This window comes from Aristolochia californica, unplaced genomic scaffold (genome assembly GCF_029961685.1).
Source record: "Aristolochia californica isolate CCGP_79_NKW_82.1479 unplaced genomic scaffold, dmAriCali1.0.hap1 SCAF_16, whole genome shotgun sequence".
NCBI classification, from domain to species: domain Eukaryota; kingdom Viridiplantae; phylum Streptophyta; class Magnoliopsida; order Piperales; family Aristolochiaceae; genus Aristolochia; species Aristolochia californica.
The window spans coordinates 16,604,645-16,631,268 of record NW_027181837.1 but is presented as its reverse complement, the minus strand read 5'-3'; the positions used below and the strand labels follow the sequence as shown (position 1 = coordinate 16,631,268).

The 26,624-nt window shown below is 40.7% G+C and overlaps 1 protein-coding gene across 2 annotated transcripts; it reads right to left on the bottom strand.

Annotated features, from left to right (window-relative positions):
- LOC137953081 (putative E3 ubiquitin-protein ligase RING1a) lies at window positions 1-26,398 on the bottom strand. Of its 2 annotated transcripts, none has more exons than XM_068800290.1 (10): window positions 26,178-26,398; window positions 26,005-26,050; window positions 16,555-16,613; window positions 8,365-8,446; window positions 6,523-6,643; window positions 6,393-6,434; window positions 1,313-1,849; window positions 1,112-1,219; window positions 797-1,012; window positions 1-720 (listed from the first exon to the last, which is right to left on the bottom strand). In XM_068800290.1, exons 1-10 carry the CDS (start codon window positions 26,272-26,274, stop codon window positions 688-690), a joined length of 1,341 nt encoding a protein of 446 aa, XP_068656391.1. In that variant the 5' UTR covers window positions 26,275-26,398; the 3' UTR covers window positions 1-687. The 2 variants fall into 2 exon arrangements, with proteins under 2 accessions (XP_068656391.1, XP_068656393.1); XM_068800292.1 differs by having other exon boundaries at window positions 1,313-1,840.
- Window positions 26,399-26,624: the final 226 nt, after the last annotated feature.

Genomic DNA, 26,624 nt, shown 5'->3' with positions numbered 1-26,624 from the left:
ATTTTTCTTCACTTGTTCATGTCCTATTTCAGTTTGCAAGATGCTACAGAACTAGCTGATCTAAGAAGTCTGTAATGGGGGAAAATATTTCGACTAATCAAATCATCAAATGGGTTAAAGCATGGTTAGTAGCAACCTAGCCAGACAAACACCCCAGAAAGGGTCCACTGGAGAAGAAGCAGAATGCAGTGACAGTGAAAGCTAGAAAGATATCGGTCAATTCTGAACAAAGAAAAGAATACTGGCTTTCCTTCAGTGATTGTTGAGTTTGACAGATAGACAATATGATCAATCTCCTGTGCCATCTTGTTGAAGTTCTTTGGCATAACAAGTTCCATCTTGTTCTTGCAGCGCAGCAGCTGACGAGCCACTGCAAACATCACCAGTCATGGACTCTTCACTCAATTGCATTAAAAGAAAATAGTTGCAGGAAAGATGCAAGAGTGCAAATATGAAAACCATCTTTTTCCATTTAGTAGTAAGATTAACACAAGCTACTTTTCCTCTCTGTCCCCAACTGCTTTACAAAAATGGGAGAAAGTGTAACACTGAAATGCAACAAATGGACTGCACAATATGATCTAATCTCCATAGTTTCGACACCCTTTTTGGATATCAATTGTGTTCCTGAAAGTAACTCAGAAGCTTTTCCTTTCTCTTTTCTCCTTTTAATGGATTTGATCAGGACTAACTCGGTGTTTTTGATCGATAAACCAGAACCTGGAAAACAACCAACCTTAGTAAACATAACCTAAAACAGGACGCCTTTGTTATTAAACTTCATCAGAATCCTTACTAGGTTGCCAGAGCTTGAAGCATGTAAACCTCTGAGGGTTTCTTCACCACCCAATAGTTGCATCTCCTTCATCTCTTCAGAAGGCTCAGTGTTAGACTCCCTGACTGGATCATTTCCTGAAGTTGATGCATTGAAAACAGGCCCAGGAGAAGTCTTGGGCACTTTTAGTAATATCTCAAGTTCTTCTGACTGGACAGGAATTTGAAGAGATATAAACTGCACAGCGAGTCAACAGAAACATAATTCTTTAAAACATAAGTTTAAATATTATAAACAAATTAATGAACCAAAATCGAATTGGATAGAGATATTTACTTGACAGAGGTGTCTTATAGACAATGATGGCCGGCAAGATAGGTGCGGTCTCTCCAAGCTTGGTATATGTTTCTCGTCTATAGGAAGAAGAGTGATATGCACATCAAACTGGACAGGTGTTTCAAAAGAATCCAATCAGCTATCTAAAACACTGAGGAAGTCATGATAAAAAATACAAGCCAGGATAACCCTGAGACCCACCTCATTGTCATTTTCCTCCAAGCTTCGAAGGTAATCTATCAACTTAGCCACTCGACTATTCCTTGAATTTTTACCATTTGAACCACTGAGGCTTCCATATCGAGTATGACTGCGTGTGCCTCCCTTGCCCCAGACAAGCACTTCAGGGTTACCTGCTCGCCCTGGTGAAGCCCCAGTGCTCTCCCTGCTTACTTCTGCTTCATCATTATCATCATTGGCGCCATCTGCATTTGAAGCTGATGAAAATCTATGGGGGCCCCACCTCCTATTTCTTCTTGGTCTAACATCTGGAGAGGGTTCATCAGCAGAGGATGAATCTTTCTCTCCTTCATTACCGTTTACATCATCGTCATCATCATCAGAACCACCTGTGTCTCTGCAGTGCCGTCCTCTCCCTCTCAAATAACTCGAGCTTCGATAACTACCTGATTTCCTTGCTAAAGCTACTGCTGTTGCTTTTGCTGTTGCCCGTCTTCGACCAAGTGCTTCTGATTGTCTTTTAAAAGTTTGAGCTATAGATGCTTGAATCTGTTGGAACTTTGCCAAAAATAAAGAGTTAGATTCCAGTAAGTAATACTCCAGGAACTAGGTAAGATTTTTATGATCTTTCACATGTCTAAACAACAGAAGCAAAAGTACATCAGAATGTAACTACCATAGAACTAATGCATGTATTACAAATCTAAACTTAATAATTGCAGGAAAAGATAGCTGATGCTGCCAAAAATAAGTAATAAAGAGATTGTAAATATTAAAATTGAAATTCTTCACAAGGATAATCTGCATTTGGTGCTCTTGCCTAAATAAACCAAAAATTATTATGCTTATAACTACAATCAAGTTATAGATTCTACTAAGAGGAGCCTTTAATACAATGTCATCTAGAAAAGACAGGTTAGTTTTTTTTTAAATGATGCTGATTTTTATTAAGATAAAAGCTCAAAAGAGCAAATTATAAAGGAAGGAATCCTTCCCATACAATGAGAGATTGCTGGGAAGTTCCGAATTTAGCCAATTTATCAGCCAAAGAGTTGGCTGATCTAGGAATGAGATTCCAATTACAATGCCAAGAAGATACAATATCAGCAATACTATCAGTGAAGGGCCAGTGGCGCCAAGGGAGTAGGCTGTCTTTGGAACACCAACTAATAACCGTCTTCAAGTCAACTTCAATGATTAACTTGTCATGGAGTCGATCTCTAAAGATTTGGAGGCCGAACAGTAGAGCACTAACTTCAGCAGTATTAGAATCGGCAATGCCCACAGGACCAACATAAGAAAGAATGGGGTCTCCATTGTGACCTCTGAATATACCACCTGCTCCTGTTGGACCAGGACATCTAATAACACTACCATCAAAATTAAGTTTTATGCAATCACAAGAGGGGAGGATCCCAGATAGCCATTCAACCATGTGCGCGATCAAATTTCAATTTTCCCGAAGGGAAACCCCCTGAAAAAGTGGCAAAATCCTTCTTTGTATGAAGCCAGCTCGAGATGAGGCCGACGGCATGAGAAGTCGTGTTGTCTGGGGTACTAGCTTTGGAGTTGAATATTCGGTTGTTCCGCTCGAGCCAAATGCACCATGGAACATGCACAAGACAGGTTGAAAGAATTAACTTGCCCAACCAAGGAAGGAGAATCCCTTGAACCATCTCAAAGGTGCCAAAGAGGTCCTGATGTAGCCCCAGTTGGAGCCCGATTTTCTGAAATATCTTCATCCAAACTTGCCACGAAAATCCACAGTGTAAGAGGACATGCTGGACTGTCTCTTCACACTCACTGCAAAGGGGACAAGAAAGATCGGGGACAGTGAAGCCTCTTCTGTGAAGGTTGTCTGAAGTAAGAATCTGTTCCCTGATAGCTGACCACACGAAGAACTTGATTTTGCTTGGCGCTGAGAGTTTCCAAGCCAGATTTGCCTTGTGCTCATGAGGACTAAAGTCTTTATTTCTGATATGAGAGTAAGCCGAAGTGACAGTGAATCAGCTATTGTTATTGGGCTTCCAAATCATCTTATCAACTGAGTGCTCCCGAATAATAGTACTGCTGAGTTTAGTAAGGAGAGAACAAAAAAACAACGATTCCTCATCATTTAATCCCCGACGAAACTGAAGACTCCACGAGTGATCATTCCATGAATTAGCCACATAGCAAGAGAGGTTGTTTGCCACCCTATGCAGCCCCCAAAAGTCCTTTGAGAGAGATCGGGGGCCACACCATTCATCCGACCAGAAGAGAAGAGTCCTTCCGTTACCCGTGTGAAATGTGGTAGCATCTCTGAATACTGGAAGGAGCTTGAAAACTGATTTCCGTATCGGGGATAGGAGGCGAGTAGCGCCACCCTCTCTCCACCATACACCTGAAAACTGAAGGTAGAGTTTCACCATATTCTTCCATAAACTGTTGTGCTTGTTGTTGAAATTCCAAATCCATTTGAGCATAAGAGCTCTGCTCATTTCTTGTAGGCCGGATGCCCAATCCTCCCCTATTATGGGGCATGCAAATATCCTTCCAACTGACCAGATGGTATCTAAAGGTATCTTCTAAACCCCTCCACAAAAATCGTCGATGGATGACATCAATTTTGGAGCAAACGGAGGCTGGACAGTGCATGAATGATAACAGATAATTTGGAAGCCCCGCCAGACAAGACTTGAGGAGAGTGAGACACCCCGCTGTTGATACGAGTTTACCCCTCCAAGTGGCTAGCCTCTTTTCAAATTTCTCAATGAGGGGGGACCATAGTGACGCCGAAGACCGAGAATAAAAAAGTGGGAGCCCAAGATACGTAGCTGGCATATTTCCCACAGAGCATCCCCGATAGTCCGCCATATTCTGAAGTCCGGCTGGATCAATATGATAGCCAAGGAGTGGTTTTTCCTAGTTTATGCTCAGACCAGAATCCAATTCAAACAATCCTAGCACAACACGTAATTTTCTGATTTGATCCATAGTACCAACCCCGAAGCAAATAGTATCATCTGCAAATTGGAGAATCGGAATATCAAAGGCTATGCAATCAATCGTGGGTAGGAGTCATCCCATGTTCTTGGCTGAGTAGATCAAGGAGGATAGGTATTCTGCCACCACATTGAAGAGCAGGGGGGAGAGGGGGTCTCCCTGTCTGATTCCTCTGGTTCCCTGAAAGTACCCGCAAACTGTGCCATTGAGAAGGACAGAGTAGCTTGCAGAGAAGATGCAACTTTGGATCTAGAAGCGCCATTTTTCTCCGAATCCCATCTTCCCCAAGAGGGTGTCCAGAAACTTACAGTTAACTCTGTCAAATGCCTTTTCGAAGTCAAGCTTGAGGATGAATCTGGGGAGCTTTCGACCTTGAAATGATGACTAAGTTCATGACATGCCATGGCTGAATCAAGAATATTTCTTCCCTTAATAAAAGCACTCTGACCATGGTGAATGGCAATAGGGAGGATTACCTTGAGACGACTAGCAAGAAGGCACGCAATCACCTTATATGCACTAGTAGTGAGACTGATCGGCCGGAAGTCGGATGGGAGCTTTGCCCCATCTTTTTTAGGGATGAGGGCAATGAAAGAGGCTCCGATACTCCTATATCTGATGTCATGCTGATGAAAGGAGCAGGCCATGCTGGAAATGTCTTCTCTGATGAAGGGCCAACAACGATGATAAAATTCCCCGTTGAATCCATCCAGGCCGGGAGCATGATCCAAAGGAAGACCAAGGGCTGCAATTTCAATTTCCCACGTAGAGAAGGGGAGCTCAATGAGATTGGCTGCAGGTGATGGAATAACCTGAAGGTTAACCCTTTGGAAGAAGGGTCGAAATGGCTAGTGATCAGAGTATAAATCTGCAAAAAAATTCACCAGTGAGTTAGAAATAATGGCTCGGTCCGAGGTGGTCTCACCGTTGACGTTGAGTGTGACAATGCGGTTGGCCCTTCTTCGTGCAAAGGCGACTGCATGGAAGAATTTTGTATTAGCATCCCCATCAGAGAGCCATTTGAATCTTGCACGTTGCTTCCAGTGCACTAACTTGTTGTATGCAAAGGACTACAATTGCCCTTGAAGGGCATACCTCTGAGAGACTTCCGGAGAAGAGAGACCTCTGACTTCCTCCTCCGAGTCGAGAATGGCTATCTGAGCAAGGGCATCGGTTCTCGCAATTGAGGAAGAGGCCTTCTTTTCAGAAGCCCAAGTCCTCATTAGCGGCTTTAGCATCTTAAGCTTGATTGGGAAGGCCCACCCTCTCGGTCCTGCAACGGTCATATTCTCCCAAAAGGATTGGAGAGAAAGATCAAAAGAGGGGTCCGCCATCCAATTATTGTTGAACCTGAAAGGGAGGGGGGGAACTGCCAAAATGGGTATCAATCATAATCTGCCAATGATCGGAGACAAGTTAGTTGAAAGCCATTTCGGATAGCTTTTCAAAAAAAAAAAAGTTATTTTGGACAAGGTCCAGAGGTTTAGTCAGTTTTTTTTTTTTTTTTTTTGAAAAGGATGTATATATTAACAACAAGAATTACAAAGAAACTGGAAGCATATCCCTATCAACAAGAGATTGAAAGGTTGCTCCTGACTTGGCAAGCACATTTGCCAGAGGTTTAGTCAGGTTTTGAAAACCTAAAAGCTGCATTTCTAAAAAACCTATGAAGGCCAAACCCCTCTGATGTTTCAACTTGTCCGTCTCTATTTCATAATCAGATAATCAGACAAGATGGTTAAAATTCCTCGCATCTCAAGTAGAGAGAGGGCCTAACAACAATTAATTTAAGTCCAATTCTACCATTTGTCAATTTGATGTGGATCCAGATCAATGGACCAAGTACAAATGCCCTAATAAGTTTAACAGAGCATTGATATAACTAGATTTTTATCTCTTCTGATAGTGATCACATAAAACCAAATGCTTTTCTAGGGGCTATTGGCTTTGATTGTTGAAGTGCATATAATTTGTGCAAAAGTAGGACTTGGACCTGATCAGTAAAGGGGTCCTATAAAATCTACAGGACCCCTAAACGGATGCTGGAGGATATATCTAGGACCAATCTGAATCCAAACCATTTACAGTCTGAGATAGAACTAAACAAAGTGATCACCTGCTTATTGCGATTCTTTTCCTCTTCATGAAAAGCCAATTCCTGCACCCATGGATCAAGCAAAAATGAGCTCAATAGGGAAAACAAACTGTAAATCAGAATTATGACAGCACACAGGCACCTAAATTACCTCTTCCTCATACTTATCAATATCTGGATACAGAGCTGCAATGAGGGCATCATACTTTGGATCATCTCTCAAAGAACGACGACTTGCACAATGTGTTCGGCATGCAGGACACTCATTGTTGCTGTCCCATAGCCACTTGTTAGTCTATATGATAATGCATCTCTTCCTTATTTACAAGTAAGTAGATGAAATGTCTGCTGACGTGGTATTTGCACAGTAAAAATTCAGAAATGAGGCATACAGTGGTAGTGACCCACAAAATAAAAAGACCAGTCACACATTGAAATGAGGCAGCACAGATGTACAGACCCCAAAAATAGAGCCCTACTAATAAGTCTTTTCAACATGAAAAGGTGTGGTACCATCATCATTATTGTGAAAACTAAAAATAGAAGAGAAAAGAGGAAAAGAAGAAGAATGGGAGAGAAGGGGCTGTCGTACAGCCTTCTGGATGGGGGAAAAGTAGACCCCCCATCCGGTTTTATTTCTCACTAAAGTGCTTTTACAAAACTGAAACTCCCCGCACGACTTAAAACATAAGTATGTAAAACACCCTTCTAAACTCACAAGATTTACTCGATAACCTTATCTCTTTAAACACTCTAACCTGGACCCTTTTGTCGAACAAATTACAGATCTACCCACATCATAAATTACTAAAATACCCCCAGCTCTTGAAAATAGTCATCAGAACCCTCCCACCTGTACACAACTGCATGAATCCTTTTCCTCCAAGAGTGGTGTAATAACATATATTTTAATCCAGACCATGATAGTTGCAGATGCTAACCACTGATTGAATTGGTGCATAAAGAATGCTTTCTGCTAGAATGCTGATCGTTACTCATTTCAAGTCCTTGAAAAGATGATTAACATGGTCAAAAATTATTATTTTGCTGGAAGTTTCTACTCATGTTAACCCAGCAAGATTAAAACCTTGTCCTAAATGCATCATTGGGATTTAAAACTCTGTTTATGCACTTTTTGGCATAACAATAAGCACCATGAATGTTTGACAGCAATTTTGGTAACAGTTGCAAGCTTTTTAGCAGAAAGCAATGCACTTCTAATTCTTTCTAGAACACTTCATTTATCATTTTCCTTTTGCCAATAATTACAAGAATGAAAAATCAAGAAATCTAATTTACAAGTTGCTAATACAAACTTACTGACAAGATCTAAAACGAAACAAAAGAAAATAGTGAGGACTGTTCAGGTATTGCCACCAACAAAAAAGCATGTTAGTTACCTCTAACACTTTGCTAGAGATAGAGAAAACAATTTTCCAAGAGTTTCAATAGTTTTATAAATCATTAGTAATATTTACAAAATAATTTTATACTCAGGTCTTCATTGATGAAACAAAGTCAGATTGTGTAGCATGTTATCTATGAAAATCAAAGTTTTTACAAAATTGGTACACAGGTTAAAGACTCATATATCTAGAAAGCCAAAGTCAATTAGCTTTAGGAGTCCTAAATCCTAATACAGTCTCCACTTCATATTGCATTATCTCCTTTCTGTACTCAAAAGTTCATCCATTAAGTGGAATAATCACTTTTATCGAAAAAAGGTTGACTGGTTACTTGAATATCATTTCAACAAGTTGAAGTCTCTCACTCCCTTCTCAATCTCTCCAATTCTTTCCATCTCTCTCCTCTCTCTTTTCTTTCTAAATCTAAACACTTTATAAGTCTTTTTTTACTGGAAAAGTTTGACTTAATTTCCAAAATCCATGACTTTTTTGAAATAAAAAATAAAACTCAGAAAGGACAAAGAAGTTGTCCTCCACACCTTTCCAAAGTGGTCGAATACATTTGAAGCACAGAAGGATGAACTCACCCCAGTCGCATTGATTTGTCAATGCACTCTCTGCAGAATCGATGCAAGCACTCCATCACAGTTCTTGTCTTCCGAATAATCCCTGCCAAATATTAAGAGGTCAAAGTCAATGATATTACCCACTTTGTCCAAAAAGAGCAGAATCTATGCATAAGCACTTGAAGAAAAGACATGTAAAGAAGAAAGCTAGAAAAGAGCGCCCATAATCATCTTTTTTTTAGTTTTGGAAATGGTCCCAGAGAATTTCTGAAATCTTTACGTTAGAAAAGCTACTGAGGGGTATTTTGGTCTTTTTACATCAGCAGATGTTTCTGATACCTACATTATCTTATACTATGTCACTAGGCTTAATTTCATGTAATCTGGTTATGTAATTTTGGAGACATAAGTTTTAAATGATTTTAAGTATGTAGGGCTTTTTTTTACTTTGCTAAATCTCACTTAATAAATAGAAGAGGGAGGTCGAGCTCAACCCCCAACGAGACTCTCTCTCCCAATTTCTGTTTTTTCTCTCCTCAATCTCATCTTTTTACATTGTATCAAAGCAGTAGATTGTCGTTGGAAGTCCTTATTCTCCATCAGATCTCTCCATTAAAGGGTGTGACTTCCTAGAAAAGGGTATTTCGCAAGATTCACGTCTGACTGGTTGGTAAAAAATCTGACCTTTCTTATTCTTCCTCTACCATAACCTTATGGTCGGTGGTTCTTACAGCCTATTGAGCAGTTCTTAGTCTAATTATTGTCCCATGAGAATTTACTAGGATTAAATTGCCTTTTTTCCTGAGAGTGTGCAGCTTTCTTGGTGTCCCCTTGCTTGCTTCATCCTGCAATAGGCTGATGTCAGCCCTATTGGGTTGAATTTAGGACAAATATTTCTTTAATTGCATTCTTTGGTGTTATCCGGTCTTGACTGGGTTGTGCACATCAAATTGCCTCTCTAACCTTACCTTAATTTTTGGAGTGGGGCCCACATACTCGGTGTTAAGAATTAAACGCCCTAATTCCATACTAACGAGAACAATAATAATAATCGTGGAAGAAAAGAAAAGCAAGCACGAAAACAAACAACAAGATTTATACAGGTTCACCTCAAGGTGAAACTACATCCTATCTTCCACCGCTGCAGTCCACTATGAAGATGAAATAGTTTACAAGAGAAATCGTGCACTTACAGGTGTTTCTCTCTAACCTCTCGGGCTGCAACTTGAGATGCTCCTTGGATTAAGATGATAAAACCCTAATAGCGGTGCCCTTCAATTATAAAGAGAAAATTAGGGCAACCGCGATACAAGAGTAAAATTCCTAAACTAACCTTAATGAAACAACAGTCAATATATCGTGGATCAGATGGGGGCTCCGCAAAGGTCAATCCACGACCAATTCAGCGTAAGGCGTTAATTAGGCTCTACAATTTAACACTCGGCACTCGCACAATTAATTGTTAAGTGAAGTTAGGGTTGGATTGAATATTATTCTATCATGATGGCCGATTCTAGTAAAGTTTATATTCCGTCAAGGGAAGTTAGCAGTTCTAATGGAAGGATACTATTGCTATCACTTCAGAAACATTGAATGAGTAAAATTACCTTAGCTGGGCTAAGACTGTTTGAATGTATTTGAAAGCTAAGAGGAAGTCTAGATATATTAGAGAAGATCCCTTAGTACCTATAAATGATGATCAGGAAGCAGAAGACTACCATGTTATGACATGAATTGTAAACATTGTATATTCCAAATTGAGGAATCAAAGCATGAATTGTGATACCCAAAAGAGATGTGGGTGTTCCTAGAATCATTGTATGCATAGAAGAGCAATCTATCTCGAGAGAATGAAGTATACACCGTTTTCCTCGGTATCAAGAAAGGTAACAAATTGGTTACAAAATATTAAAGTGAGTTTCTAGGGTATGACAGGAGATAAATGTCTATCATCTGTTCACTACTAATGAACGGGAATTGAGAAAACAATAGAACCAGTTGCTGATTGCTAAATTCCTTGATGGCCAGGGTTCTAAATTTGACAGAGTAAAGGCACAATTACTTGCCTCAAATGATGTGCTTTCCTTATCTACTACATTTAACAGAATTATGCATGTTGAAACTACTATTGTTCCCAAGGATGGCAAAGGAGTTAAGGTGGTGGATGTCTTTGCACTTCACACCTCTGGTTTTACAGAGTCTTCTAGAGATCGTAATAGTGCTAGTAGGGGCAAAGGCAGAGATTAATCTGGTCATGGTCAAAGCCGAGGTGATGGCAAGTGTGAGAGGAAGTGTAATCATTGTGGCAGGACAAACCATTTCTCAGATAAGTGCTGGATCAAGTTTGGTAAACCAAAGTGGGTAAACTTGATCATTCATGATAACAGTGAGACTCTTATTGAGATGGTAAACAGTGCTATACCAGGGTCCTCCGATGAAATGTACCAATTACTACAACAACAACAACAACTAGTACAAAGTACGGCTCAACTCTCGGTTGCTTCTTCCTCAACATCTACGGCTAAGATTTCCACTTTCTAAAGCCATTCGGCCTAGTTGAAGTATGTATGCTCATCATGTGCGTCCATCGTCCACTAGGGTTATTGACTCAAGTGCTATAACTCATATGTCTAGTATGCCATATTTATTTTCGAACTTAAAAGAGTCATCTGATATTAAACATGTTACCTTTTTTTTTGAAATGTTAACAATTTTATGTTATAGAAAGAGAAGATACATCAAGGGAGACCTCCCCTAACAACAAGAGACTGAAGGAGTGTGTGTGTGTGTGTGTGTGTGTGTTATGAGGTGGATACAATGTCCAAAATATCAAGAAAATTTTGCCAATGACGCCATGGGTGGAAAGATGAGGTGGAGCACCATCCGATGACGATCTTGGAGTCTCCCTCCACGATAAGGGGACCACTGACGTGGTTCTGAAAAATTCGCAAGCCGTGAAGGAGACCGGAGAGCTCAGCAGTGGTCAAGTCAGCAATTCCGAGAGGGCCAGAGTAAGAAAGGATGGCAGTGTCCCTTGGATAAAAAATCACTCCACCAAACCCGGGTTCCCAAAGGAGCTACCATCAAAGTTTACCTTATAATATCCGGAGGGAGGAGGCTTCCAAACAATAATTCAGTGGGGGGCAATGGGGACAGACATCTGAGCAATAAACTTCCAATTGGTACGGACCGGGGCATAAGAGAGGCAAACAAACTCCATCCGGGTGCGGATCCAAGTAGATATGAGCCCAATGGCAGTGAAGGAAACCTCATTAGCAAAGCGGAAAGTACAGTCAAACCATCTGAGTTCCTTTCCTTCCAAAGGCACTAAGGAACGAAAGCAATGCAAGCAGCCAACATAAGCTTGCCCAGGCTGGGCAGGCGGGTTCCAGAAGAGAAACAACACATGGTGCTCAGGACAAGTGGGATGCAAAAGCTGCGTCCCATGTTGTCAATCATGTAGGTCCAGACCTTCCAGGCGAAGTCACAGTGGAGGAGGAAGTGATTCACAGTTTCAGCCACCATCCCGCAGAAGGGATAGAGAGGATCGGGAGTGGTGTTGCCAAACCTAATATAGTTGTCTGCAGTAAGGATCTTGTTGTGGTAGGCACTCCAAAGGAAAAACTTCACCTTGGGCAGGGCCGAGAAGCGCCAGGCAAGAGTAACCAGATGTGGGGTAGGAGGCCGGGTCCATCACATAAGATGACGGTAGGTCGAGGAAACCGAAAATCGCCTGGTGTCATCAAGGAGCCAAATCATCCGGTCAGCCGTCTGAGGGCGAACCATAACACTACCGAGACTATCAATAAAGCCACAAAACTAGCTTCCTCATCAGTAAGGTCGCGTCTAAGGCAGAGATTCCATGAGCCATTCCGCCAAGCGTCAGAGACAGATAAGTCGCGGCTGGTGGTAAGCTGAAGCAGTGGTGGGTAAGACGAGGCAAGAGAGCCATCACCCGACCACCAATCCGTCTAGAAACGCAAACTGGAACCATCTCCAACAAAGAACCAAATGGCAGTGCAAAAAGAGGAGAACAAATGAAACATGGTCTTCCAAATGGGGGAGAGATGACGACAGTTGCCGCCAGTGATCCATCTATCACCAAGATACCGAAACTTTAAGGCAACCATTGGCTTCCACGAAGCCCCCGAGGAAGAGTTGAAATTCCAAAACCACTTGCACAATAGAGCATGTTCCATTTCCTTGGTATGCCTGATCCCGAGCCCACCCAAAGATTTTGGCTTACACACTTCATCCCAACTGACAAGGTGATAGTGAAAGTCATTTCCAGTGCTACTCCACAGAAAACGTCTCTTGATCATGTCAATGCGCCGGCTAATAGAGGTGGGGCAAGCCAGGAAAGAGAGGAAGTAGTTGGGAATACCTGTGAGGCATGATTTTAAGAGGATCAATCTACCAGCCTTGGAGAGCATCCTACCCTTCCAAGAAATGTTGTGGATTTGGTCAAATGTGCAGACGCCGAAGCAAATGGTGTCATCCACGAACTGGAGCAGGGGGTGTCAAAGCAACTCTGTTCGGAGACGGCCTTTAACCAACCAATGCTGTAGGCAGAGTAGAACATAGAGGATAAGTACTCAGCAATGATGTCGAAGAGGAGTGGGGGCGAGGGGGTCTCCTTGACAGAAGCCTCAAGTGCCCTAGAAGAAGCCACAAATTGTGCCATTGAGGAGCAAGGAGTAAGAGGCTGAAGAGATACAATTGCGGAAACAAAATCTCAATTTGTCTCTGAAGCCCATACGCTGCATAATGTCGTCTAGGAAGGACCAACTAACTCGGTCGAAAGCCTTATCGAGGTCCAATGTAAGGACAAACCGTGGCCGGCCCATCCTGGCAAAATGATCCACAATTTCATGTGTGGCCATAGCTGAGTCAAGTATATCACGACCTTTGATAAAAGCACTCTGGCCCCAGTGGATGATGGTAGGTAGAACAACCTCGAGACGATGAGCCAAGATGCAGGCGATGATCTTGTAGGGACTTGAAACGAGACTGATCGGCCGATAATCCTAAGGGCGCTCCATACTAGTTTTCTTGAGGACCAGAGCAATAAGATAAGCACCCACGCTCTTAAAGGTGATTCCACGATCATAGAAGCTTCGGACCATGGAAATGATGTCCAACCTCACAGCCGGCCAGCAAGCCTTGTAGAATTTCCCATTGAATCCGTCAGGCCCCGGGGCCTTATCCCGGGGGAGTCCCAGTACAACATCCTCAGCCTCCAAGTCAGAGAAAGGAAACTCAATGAAACTTGCCAGAATTGGGGAAATCACAGAGAAGTGAAGGCTGGAGAGCTTGGGCCGGTGGTGGTGCTCCTCTCTATAAAGATTTGCAAAGAAACTGAGAAAAACATTAGTAATGGAGGTCTTATCCATGGTAACCTCGTTGTCAATAAACAAGGAGGTGCCCCAGTTAGTCCTCCTACGGGCCAAGGAGATGGCATGGAAGAACTTTGTGTTAGCATCCCCCTCGGCCAACCACTTGAAGCGGGCTTTTTGCTTCTACTGAACCCTTTCGAAGTGCAGAATAGATTGAAAATTGCATTGAAGAGAGATGCGGTTAGAAAACTCAGCATGAGTAAGACATCTGTTCATGTCTCATCGGTGGATATTAAACATGTTACCTTAGTTGATGGTTCTGTATCATCGGTTCAAGGGATTTGTACAATTACTCCTACATCATTCATGTCTCCTACACCAGGTGATGGTTCTGAGTCTATTGTCTGTTAGTCAGTTGGCCAAATCAATGAATTGTTCATTGACCTTTTATCCTATATATTACGTGTTTTAGGTTCTCGAAATGAAGAAGATGGTTGGTTTTGTGTATGAGAGAGGTGGATTGTATTTTTTGGAGAGCCACCTACCAGATAATACAATACATACTTTACATTTTACAGTCTCACCTCTACAGTGGTATTTACGATTAGAACATCCATCTTTGACAAAACTGGTTTAGTTTTTTCTTGCATTTTTTTCCACTCTTTCATTTCAGTGCGAATCATGTCAGTTGGGCAAGCATCACCGACAACATTTCTTGTATCTCACCACAGGAGCAGTCAATTGTTTGACATTGTTCATTCAGATGTTTGGGATCATTGTCCTATAACTAGTTTATTTCTTTATAAGTATTTCCTTTCCAAACTAAAGATCTTGGTTCGCTAAAAAAAATTTTGAGAATTGAAGTGGTGAGAAGCAAGTCAAGTCTTGTGTTGACACAAAAGAAGTATGTTACATATATGTTAGAAGAATATGGATTATTGGGTGATAAGTCGATTGAAACTCCAATGGAAGGTGGACATAGTCTTCATGATGATCAAAGTGTTGAAGTCAATGATAAGACGATATTATTGTAATTAGTTGGTAAACTGATATATGTTCCTATTACTCCCCCAGACATTTCTTTTGTTGTCAGTGTTATTAGTCAATTCATGAATGCCCACGAAATCCATCTGGAATCTGCACACAGAATCTTGAGATACTTGAAAAGTTCACCTGAAAAAGGTCTCTTCTTTAAACCTCATGATCACCTAAAGATAGAAACTTTTTTAGATGTAGACAATGTAAGTTCCAAACTTGATAGGAAGTCTACCATTGGGTATTATGTGTTTCTAAGAGGAAACTTGATAAGCTAGAAAAACAAGAAACAAAATGTTGTAGCTTGATCCAGTGCTAAGGCTGAGTATAAAACAAGGCTCATACTGTCAATGAATTGATGTGGGTAAGGTCTATGGCCCAAGAGTTAGGTTTTCATTAGGATGAACCTATGACTATGTATTGTAACAATTAAACAACAATATTTATTGTTAGGAATCGTGTGTTTAATGAGAGAAGTAAAACACATTGAGGTGGATTATCATTTTATTTAGGATGTTGTAATGAAGAAGGAAGTAGTCACTCCCTATGCTCGGTCTGCTGATCAACTTGGCATGTGTTCGCAAAACTTAAGAAAACGCGTGCTTGTGATATTCTACAATAAGCTGGGCTTTATGGACATAAATGTTCCAACTTGAGGGGGAGTGTTAGAAAAGTTACTAAGGGGTATTTTGGTCTTTTTACATCAGTAATGTTCCTGATATCTGCATTATCTTATACTACATGTTTGATTATGTCACTAGGCTTAATTTCATGTAATTTGGGAGATATAAGAGTTTTAAGTGGTTTAAGTAATAGAGGCATTTTTGTAAAATCTCACTTAATCAATAGAAGACTGGCGGGGGGGAGGGGGGGGGGGGGGGGGGGGGGGGGGGTGTTTGTGCTTGTGCCCGACGAGACTCAAATTGAGGTCTCTTCCCTCTCCTTCTTCCTCTCTCTCTCTCAATTCTCTCTTTTCTCTCCTCAATCTCACCTTTTAATCTTTCTTGTAAAAGAAAAATAATAGATCAGAAAAAAAAAATTAGCAGCAATATGTTACGAAAAATTGTTCCAAGAATATAAACCAAAATATTAGAAAAGGTCAACTAAGTAATTCTTCATATTTTCTTGCCCACAAAGAAGCTAAAGAAAGAGATCTTTCTATAAAAGGATGCCTATCTGGTTTTTGGACTAAGAAACTAGGCCCAAGGAGTAAAATAGGTTGCATGTATTCGGACATAAATGATCAATAATATGATCATATCAAGCTTCAAGAGGCTACACGTATTCAGGGCAAATCCTCAAAACTTGATTTCAGCAGATGCCAAAATGATGTATTTAGGCTATTTCAGCCAACTCATTTAACAATTAGTCAAAAAAAAATTAAAAATTTCACCATGGCCCAAAAGATCTAAAAAAAGTATGGGGTTTTAACCTTTTTTTTTAACTGAAGTATGGGATTTTAATCTCATCCATCACATTAAACAAGCTACACTATAGAGGCTGGTCCAACACCACATGGGGTAAGGATTCACACCACATAAAGGCAGGTAGAACATAACAAAAAAGTTACATTAATTCAAATATATCTCGGTGAAATTCAATAACTAAAACACAACCTCAGATGGTTTACAATTTATGTTACTGATTCACAGGTATCATCTAGTACAGATTTTTAAAGAAACAGTCCACTATCAGATCCTATTGGAGAGATAGTTGTGGATCATGATTTTACATAGCTAATACAGAAAGAAATGTTTTCAAGTACTGAATTTACACCTACTACCACCAACAACAAATATCTCTGAACATTATGAAAATATTGCATTTTTCATTATTGTACCTAAACATATGGGACACTGCACTTCTTTACGTATTTCTGACAACTTGACCAGGATGAATCTGCAAACAAACAAAAAAAAACAATCATATTTGACAATTAAAGCAGCATTTTCTATAAACAAAACAAAATTCAAGTGAAACAAAATAAGTAGACATGTATGATAAAAAATTTGCACAAACTTCTTCAGGTAAAAAATCTAAAAGAATAAAGAAAGAATGGTAAACATGTTAGCCCAAGCAAATGGTTCTATGCAATTTACAATTGCATATGTAGTGATCAATATAATCACATGGGAAAGTATTTAGTTTGATCTCATTAGAATGGTCCCACATGGATCCAGGATCAATGTGGGACAACTCTAAACACCCTCTCATGTGTGGGCCCTTGTTATGGCTCCAACACGGATAATCTCAGGTGGAGGCTCATTTACTGGTACTCACTCTGATACTATGTTTAAGTTAGCTTTAGGTTCATCCAATATGACTAGCCACAAAGTTGAAGGCCCCTTCCCAACTAATAACCAAAAGATTTTTCCTGACTTTAACCTATGTGGGATTCAAATGCCACAAAAAATTGTTTGTTAACAACCTGCTTACAGTTAAAACTATTTCAAGCTTTGGAGGGGTGTTGATGATAATTTTAAGTACCATCTTGTTACCTGGAAGGATGTTAATAAACATAAGAAGCAGGAGGGGGGGTGGGGGGGTGAAATCTAGCCTTGCTTCTCAAATGGTTTTGGAAATTCAACTCTATGCAAGAGGCCATATGGCACCCAATGGTTACCAACAAGCTATACTGAAGCTCCCACTGGTGGACTAAAGGGGGGTAAAGAACGAGACTCTCACCCCCTCTGGCGATCCCTTGTTGTGGTCCTAGGTTAAGTACTTGGCTTTCCGCTACCTAACAAGCCTGTCTTTTGGGTAGTATAGGCTAGGTACTTAACATTTGGTATCAAAGCCGGTCCTTACGTTGCGAGTTCGAATCCCGGCAGACGGCGTGGGCGATCACGAATCCCAGACGCAGGCAAAAACCTCGTCGCTATGTGTTAAGCCGCCGGGGCCGGGCCAGGCCCTAGGCCGTATGGGCGGTCGTCACCCTTCGGCTCGCAACGGATGGGCTTGGGGACAAGCCCATTCTCCAAGGGGGATGTGATGTTGTAGTCCTGGGTTAAGTACTTGGCTTTCCGTTAACTAACAGGCGGTCTTTTGGGTAGTATTGGCTAGGTACTTAACATCCCTTTACCCTTTACTGCCAATGTTCAATGCTATAACTAGATACTACATTGGTAATGGTGTAAAGGTTTAATTTTGGAATGACCACTGGCTTGACTGTGGGCCCTAGCGATAATTGGGACCTATCTTTATGTTGGCTGTTGCTACTAGCGAGCTACTCACCTCCTTGTGTTCCATGAGGGTCAGACTAAAGCTTCTTTTTTTTTTTTTAATAAAAAGGTGTATATTGCAATAAAAGAAGAATGGGTCAGATCAGAACTAAAGCTACTAATCAAATGGTATGGGCTCACGATTACAATGGCAAGTGTACTGTGTCGCCAGCTTATAACTATCTCAAAGGATGAAACCCCATGGCTGAAACTCATACTGCTGCTATTTCTTGGAAGCTTTCTGGTCCCGCTAAGATTAGCTTCTTTATGTGGAGCGCCCTCCTTAAAAAAATCCTCATTGCCACAAATCTTAGACGCAGAGGGAATAGCAATCTGGATATCCTCTGCCCCTTTTGTGACATGGAGGGAGAATCCGTTGATGACCTACTATTACACTGTCAATTCTCTTGGAAGGTTTGGACCAACTAGCTCAACAAAATTGGAATTTAATTCTGCATCCCGAATGTGTTGATCACCTACTATTACACTGTCAATTCTCTTGGAAGGTTTGGACCACCTTGCTCAACAAAATTGGAATCTAATTTTGCTCCCGAACGACCATTCTATGGCTAGTCAAATGAGCAAAGAGTTGCTTTCAGCATTCTGCACTCAGCATCCCAGGCAAAGTGGTTTTGGAGGAGTAAACAGTGATGGAGCTGTCCTTGCTTCGTATTCAGGTCCCTTGGGCATTGATGACTCTACAACCGCGGAGATCCATGCACTTCTTCATGGGCTTATCATTTTCCAAGATCACTTCAGGGGCCAGCTCTTAATTGAGAGCGACACCAAAGCCGTTATTGCATGGGGCTCCACCTTGTCTGATCCTCCTTGGCGCCACTGGAAAACATTATATGAAATTATAGATATTGTTTCTCTTCTTGAGTTTAATTGGAACCATGTTTCCAGATTAACTAATGCTTTAGCAGATTCCCTTGCTAAGCAAGGAACTTCCCTCCAATCTCTCATTGTTAGGGGAGTGATCCCTTCTTAGTTGTTTGTTCTTTGGCTTGCCTTGAATAAAATACTCACCATTTCAGAAAAAACAAAAAAAAGCTTTACCTAAAGCATTAACTTGAATTTACAACACACAACACAGGCTAATGAGAAGTTGTGCGGCCCTAAAGTACAACAAAAAAGACATTAGCAAAACCCTATACCAACTGCTCGAGGTCACAAATTCATTGCATGCAATTCCATGGGAAAACCCAGGTGCTGGAGGATTTTCACAAACCAATCCTTGAAAAAAACAATCTTTTTCTTTTGGAAATTGCAAGAGATCTTTTTTTTAGGAGGAGAAAGCACAAACACCTCTATCAACAAAAATGGCATCCCAAATGAATACAACAATGAGAAATACAAAAAAAGAGTTGCCAATCTAGGGAATTATCTCCAACTGATGTGGAGAGATTGAGCGATGCCAGTAATTTCCCCCATAACATTCAAGCTTCTTGCTGCACCAGTTGATGAGAACAGCAGAATGCCCTTCAACAGTAAGGGACGAACCAGGATTTCTGGCAGCTATAAGGAGATCCTGAAGGAACAATCTTACAGAGGCCAAGACATTAAAGGGAGTATTTTTATAATTTGTCTATTTGAGGTAATGCAGTGGTTCATCTTCAAATGACCTATCAGCAGGTAGTCTTCTCAAATTCTCAAGGTAAGGAAAGAAATTTCTACAGCGTACAAGCACACCATCACTTTTCCCAACAAAATGGCAATAAAACCAGAGGGAGTGGTGAGGGGACAAGTTATCATGTTCTCCAAAGTTCCATTCTAGTGGGCCATCAAGACTGAGAAGAAGTTTGTGTCTGGGGGGACAAGATTCTCAAGGTTGTTCAATCAAAATTTGTTAAGATTATTTAAAAAAAAAATTTGTTAGGAATTTTATTTGGAGCAAACAATCTGTGTTTGCTGAGTGAAGCAATATAGTGAAACAGGATAAACTAAACATGAAACTACATTATCAAAGTAGTTAGCAGATAATGGAGTCATATCTGATTTAAAAGGTCAAGTTGAAAGATGTGATCTGGAAACTCTAGTGATTTCTGTCTTTTCAACTTTATCCAAAATTTCAGAAAAAAAATGGTTAAAGAGATCGAGTAAAAGAAGTCATGCATACATGAATGTAAATGCACAAGAAATCCAACATAGCATTTTACTATTGGCTCTATTTGAATGTCAGTCCTCTGGATAGAAGAAATTTAAGGGAATTCATGGGTACTTGTCAGAACATAATTCAGTTATGGAAAGGTTACCACTGATAAATGTGTTCAGTAACCTGTACTAGACAGGAGTATTGCTGTTGTGTAGGAAATAAATGGCACTTCTCATATGGCTACGTACTTTCTGCAGTTTTTGTTGTTGTGAGGCACTCGCTGAGTAACATTTCTGGATTTCAATAAAAACCATGGGATAATACCAGAACTGCCTCTTGCATGTGCCTTGCCAAAGAATGGTTATCTGAATTGTTGAATGGTAGTTTTGCATAGAAGAATTCCTTACAGTAAAATGTTCAAGAAGTGAGCTTTGTTGATGGATATAAAGCAATAGTAAAAATGAGTTTATTGATTTAGTGTGTCGACTGAGCATACAACATTCTCGATGACAGAGAAACAGCTTGGGTATATTGTATCAAACTGAACCTACAACCCTCTTAATGACTGAGTAGCAATATTCTGTTCATCAAGGCACTATTAAGATTGCATCAGATAAATTCGTGGAACAAGGTAAATGTTCAAAATAAGCAAGTGGAAATAGAAGCATAGAGAAGATTTCCACATTAAATCAGTCAGCTCATTCAGAAAGATGCATTCCTTCTGCCAATAGCATCCAACTCTCCAATTGTAGTCATTCATAAGGACCACTGCAGCTCCACTACAAGTGATGGTAGCACCATGAAAGTGATCCACCACAGTTTCTTTTCTTCTTATTTAATAAGAATACCAACATTCCAAAAAAAAAAAATACTCTTCAAAATTTTTTCCACCAGTTTTTTTCTGTATTTTAAGATTTTGTCCTATTTAATGAAATGAAGCAAGTTACACAATTATGATACAATACCAGAGATGTACAGAATGAAATTGCATGATTATTCCGCAGAGAAGTTCGATTTGGTCATAGTAGTGTATTGGTTAAGAGGAATTACTATGCCATAGAAAACCCCATGCAGAGTGTTAGATCATCTTCAAAGTACATATTTGAGCTACGGGTGTTCAACCAAACACAAACAAAATGTTAAAGAAAATTTTGGAGGCCAACTTATCTCATAAGAAATTATATGTTCTCATTTTTATTTTTTTGAAATGATGCTGAATTTTATTAAGAGATAGCTCAAACGAGCAGATTACAAGGGGGGAAGTTTTCCTAAACAATGAGAGATAGCTGGGAGGTTGCGAATTTTGCCAATTTATCAGCCAAAGAATTTGTTGATCTAGGAACGAGGTTCCAATTACAATGAATGGATGATACGATGTCAGCAATACAATCAATGATTGGCCAATGGCGCCAAGGGGGGGAGCTATCTTTTGAACACCAGCTGATGACAGTCTTTGAGTCTCCTTCGATAAGCAGCTTGCCATGGAGACACTCTTTGAAGATTTGGAGGCCGAATAGAAGAGCACTCACTTCAATAGTATTTTAATCAGCAATACCCACTAGCCCGACATAAGATAGAATAGGGTCTCCACTGTTGTCTCTGAAAACATCACCAACTCCAGCCGGCCCAGGATAGCCTAGAGCACTGCCATCAAAATTGAGTTTGATGCAGTGGCAAGGGAGAGGATCCCAGGCGGCCCTAACCAGATTCCTGCAGGGCCCCGCCATATGCACGATCAAACTCCCATTTTCCCGAAGGGAAACTCCCGATAGAGAGACAAACTCCTTCCTAGTATGTAACCAACTCGAGATAAGGCCCACTGCCTGAGAAGCTGTATTATCCGAGATGCTAGCCTTGGAGTTAAATCTCCGGTTATTTTGCTCGAGCCATAGGCACCATGGGACATGTGCAAGGCATGCCAGGAGAATTAACTTGCCCAACCTAGGAGGGCGGATCCCCATAACCATCTCATAGGTGCCAAAAAGGTCCTGATGTAACCCCATTTGGAGTCCAATCTTCTGAAAGATCTTCATCTAGACTTACCAAGAAAAATCACAATGTAAGAGAATATGTTGGACTATCTCGTCGCACACACCACAAAGGGGACAAGCACGATCGGGGGATGTGTTGCCTCTTTTATGGAGGTTGTCAGAGAATTTGATTTTACTAGGCGCTAAAAGCTTCCATGCGAGGTTTGCTTTGTACTCATGCATCCTGTAATCTTGCTTTCTAATATGAGAGTAGGTAGATGCAACTGTGAATCGGCCATTAATGTTGGGCTTCCATGTTAGTTTATCAACTGCATGCTCACGAATAGTAATGTTGCTGAGTCTGGAGAGGAGAGAGCAAAAAGCCGAAGTTTCCTCATCATTTAATCCCCGACGAAACTTGAGACTCCATGAGCGATCTCTCCAAAAATCGGCCACTGAGCAAGAGAGGTCTCTCGCCACCCTAGAGAGCCCTGGGAAATCCTCGGAGTGGGGGCGGGGCCGCACCAATCATCCGACCAAAAGAGGAGGGGCCTTCCATTGCCTGTGTGGAAAGAAGTTGCATCTCTGAATATTGGGAGGAGTTTTTGAATTGTTTTTCATATCAGGGAAAGGAGGCGAGTAGCGCCATCCTCCGTCCACCAGGCACCTGAAGGTTGACGATAGAACCTGACCATATCTTCCCATAGGCTGTTATGCTTGATGTTGAAGTTCTAGATCCATTTGAGCATAAGGGCATTGTTCATCTCCTTCGTAGGCTGAATGCCTAAATCACCCCAATTGCGGGGCATGTAAATATTCTTCCAACTCACCAAATGATATATGAAGGTGTCCTCTGATCCTCTCCAGAGAAAATGCCGACGGATGGCGTCAATCCTGTAGCAAACAGAGACCAGACAGTGCATGAAGGATAATAAATAGTTTGGCAATCCTGCCAAACAAGACTTGAGGAGAATGAATCGCCCTACAATAGATAAAAGCTTGCCCCTCCAAGTAGCTAGTCTCTTTTCAAATTTCTCAATAAAGGGGGACCAAAGTGTCGCTGAAGACCGTGAGTCAAAGAGTGAGAGTCCAAGATATGTAACTGGTAAATTTCCCACTGAGCACCCCAAATAGTCAGCCATACCCTGAAGCGCAAATGAGTCAATATGATAGCCTACGGGGGTGGTTTTTTTCCAATTAATGTTCTGACTAGAAGCCATTTCAAATAGACCCAATATAGGCAGTTTTCGGATCTGATCCATAGTATTAACCCCAAAAAAAATGGTATCGTCTGCAAACTAAAGGATCGGCACATCAAAGGCTGCACAGTCCGTTATGAGGAGGAGCCATCCCAAGTTCTTGGCCGAATAAATTAATGAGGATAGATATTCTGCTACCACATTCAAGAGCAAAGGGGAAAGGGGGTCTCCCTACCTGATTCCCCTGGCTCCCTTAAAATACCCGCAGGCCGTTCAGTTGAGAAGAACGGAGCAGCTTGCAGAGGAGATGCAACTTTGAATCTAGAAGCGTCATTTTTCCTTGAATCTCATCTTTCCCAAGAGAGTGTCTAGAAGCTTCCAATTAACTCTGTCAAAGGCTTTCTCGAAATCAAGCTTTAGGATGAATCAGGGGAGCTTTAAAACCTTAAAATGGTGGATGAACTCGTGACATGCCATGGCCGAATCTAATATATTCCTTCTCATAAAATTATTGCAATAAAATTTTGTGAGGTATCATTGTGAGTTCTCTTTGGAACAGAAATTGATCTGTAGAAAGAATGGAGAAGAGCCATTACACAAAATATGTAGCACTAGTCTTCAATGCTTAAAGAACTAATAGAGAAATTCTGGGTTTCACCACTAAATTGAAAAACTATTGACACAACATCCAAGGACATGACATATAGTTTTTCCATTTTTCTACTAAGTAGGGATTAACCACCAAAAAGGGCATCACTTTCCAAAAAGAATGAAGACAATAATACCAAATATATAAACCTTAAAATATGGAAATTTTTCAAATTTGTTACCTAGTTGGCACTGTGAAAAAAAAATTGTTATATGAAATAACAGTCTGATGAAGTAACTGCATCAGATTTTTCTTCAACAAACAAGTCCATCTCTAAGGACCCAAGCAGCCATCTGATAAACATATATATATATATATATATATATATATATACTAGGAATTCCTTCTCTGCTGTCCATGCACTTTTTTATTTGAAGACATCAAGACAAGAGAATTTGTTAAAAAAGAAAAGGTACAGGGGCACCAAAAAGAGGGGGAAGCAACAACTAGAAAAGAAAAGGAACTTCCATACAATCTGTCCTTTGTTTTTTTTGGTGGACAAAGAGAAGTAGGTCAATCACTATTCTCAGATATTTCAACCCTTCGGGCATCCGAACGCAAAAGGATAACAGAATATTAATATCAGTCACACATAAAAAAGGTCTTCATGCCAAGCACTATCCTTTTTGTTCAAGGTGCTCTCTGTTAAGGTCAAGGATTTCTAGTGCTTCTTATTACCTTGTATAAGTTTGATATGGATCAGAATGTTTGACAAAATAAAGAGAGATGCACACACACACACACACACACATATATATATATATATATATATATATATATATATATATATATATATATATATATATATATATATCATTAAGCCAAAACTGCAAGTTTTCTCTGAGACTAATATATTACTTCGCAATATTTCATGTTTTAAAGTTCTAATGAAAGACAAAAATGAGGACTGGCTCCAGTTGTATAACTCTGGACTCAAATTTGTAAGATTTAGTTAACATAATGCACCTCACATTTTAAAGAATACCAAAAACTAGCACAAAAGAGAAGAAAATTAAGGGGGAAGGAGTTTGAGATGGTTTGATGCACGATTGTAGTTGTAACAAGTGTCCTGTAATTATCTTTTAGGGAAGCAACAAGGAAGAGAGAATATTTAAATGACAGGGTGGAAGCGGGAAATACTTGAAAGCTGCAACCCATCAATGGGAGTTATCTATGATTGAGAGGAATGGAGGAAGAAAATTCATTAAGAACACCTTAAGGTGATTGAGATAAGGGTATGATGATGACATTGAAGTCAACGTAATGCACCATGAAACTGATACTGTAGAAAACCAAAAGCACTCAACAACTCTGAACTCTAAAGGTGGAACAGCCTCTAAGATATATGAAACCAAAACAAACGGCTGAAGAAGTTGGATCCTGCATGGCAGAGACACCAGCTTAGTTGACCAAAGGGCAAACTGTAGCATTATGCAAGAGTACAAGTAACAGAAGAGTTCTCATCAACTACTATCTATTGCTTTAATGATATTATAATTATAGCCAATTACACATTTAACGCGCAGAATATAATGGTGAAAAAAGCGCCGTTAAGTTTGGAGAATAGATAAACGTAATTTCTTCATATTTCTGAATTAGCCAACCAAACCACCTGTAAAGGACTCTCGAAGAGAAACAAGGAAGATTCGACGACAGCATCCCATAAGGACCCATTGTATTTGCCCGAAGGATTTAGATCAAATTTGCTTCAGCGACAAACCGGAACCATATCACCATGCCCGAAGAAAGTATACAACCTCAGAGCCGCCTGCCATCGGAAGGAGTCAAATGCATGTTCCCAGAGAATTTCCCAGCGTGCACTCCCGTAAAATCTCCGGCACGAGAACCCACGAGAAGGGAAAAAAAGGATCAGAAGAACAAAATACAGATCGAAGACTAGAATTTGATCGTCGAATCACGCCGTCTAAGCTCTGAGAGCAACAACAGGATCCGGCACGCGAAACAAACGACGCGAGAACGGACACAAACAGAGAAATATTAGCAGGGCCAAGGCAAGCTTTTATGTCGTCTGGACAGTTCCGAAAAATGCGAACGAGAGACAAAACACGAGCAAAGGAGCTGAAAGATCAACACGACAACATCGTAAAGAAAGCAAATAAGCTATAATAATGAACAATGCGAGAGACATAACGTACTCGTCTTTATCTTTGTCGACACTGGAGGGAGGGCTTCCTTCAGAACCTGAGAGGGATGAGAAGGTGGTCATTAGATTTGTAGAGAGAAAAAACAACCGAATGTAAGAATTCATTGCCGTCCCATTTGAAATTTGCAGAAGGAAAACCACAGAGGATCTTATTTTTCAGAATACCGTTCTGTTCTTGCTGCTGCTGTTGCTGCTGCACAGCTGAGGGAGAGTCATCGTCGTCGTTCTCCATGTCGGATGCAGAGCGCTTCTGAGCAGGCATTCCTTCGTCCTTCTCTTGCGAGAGAAAAAATTTGGACGCCCAAAATCCAGAATAAAACAGCAGACGACTTTCGTCTTCTCTCTCTCCCTCTCCCTCTCGCTTTTGCTTTCTTGCCCCGCTCTCTTTCCTCGTTGTTAACTTACCTATCAGGTTCTTTCCACAGTATTAAAATACAAAAAACCGTAAGCATCAATGCTAAACCCTACCGGGAGAGGCCTTCCTGTGCGAGACGAGAAAGCTATAATGAGACGTATTATTGTTAGACGCAGTTAAGAAATGCCATCTCGGTCTATGTTCACAATCATTCTCACTTCCTTCACTTCTATCGGTATCAAAGCATTCTGGCTTCG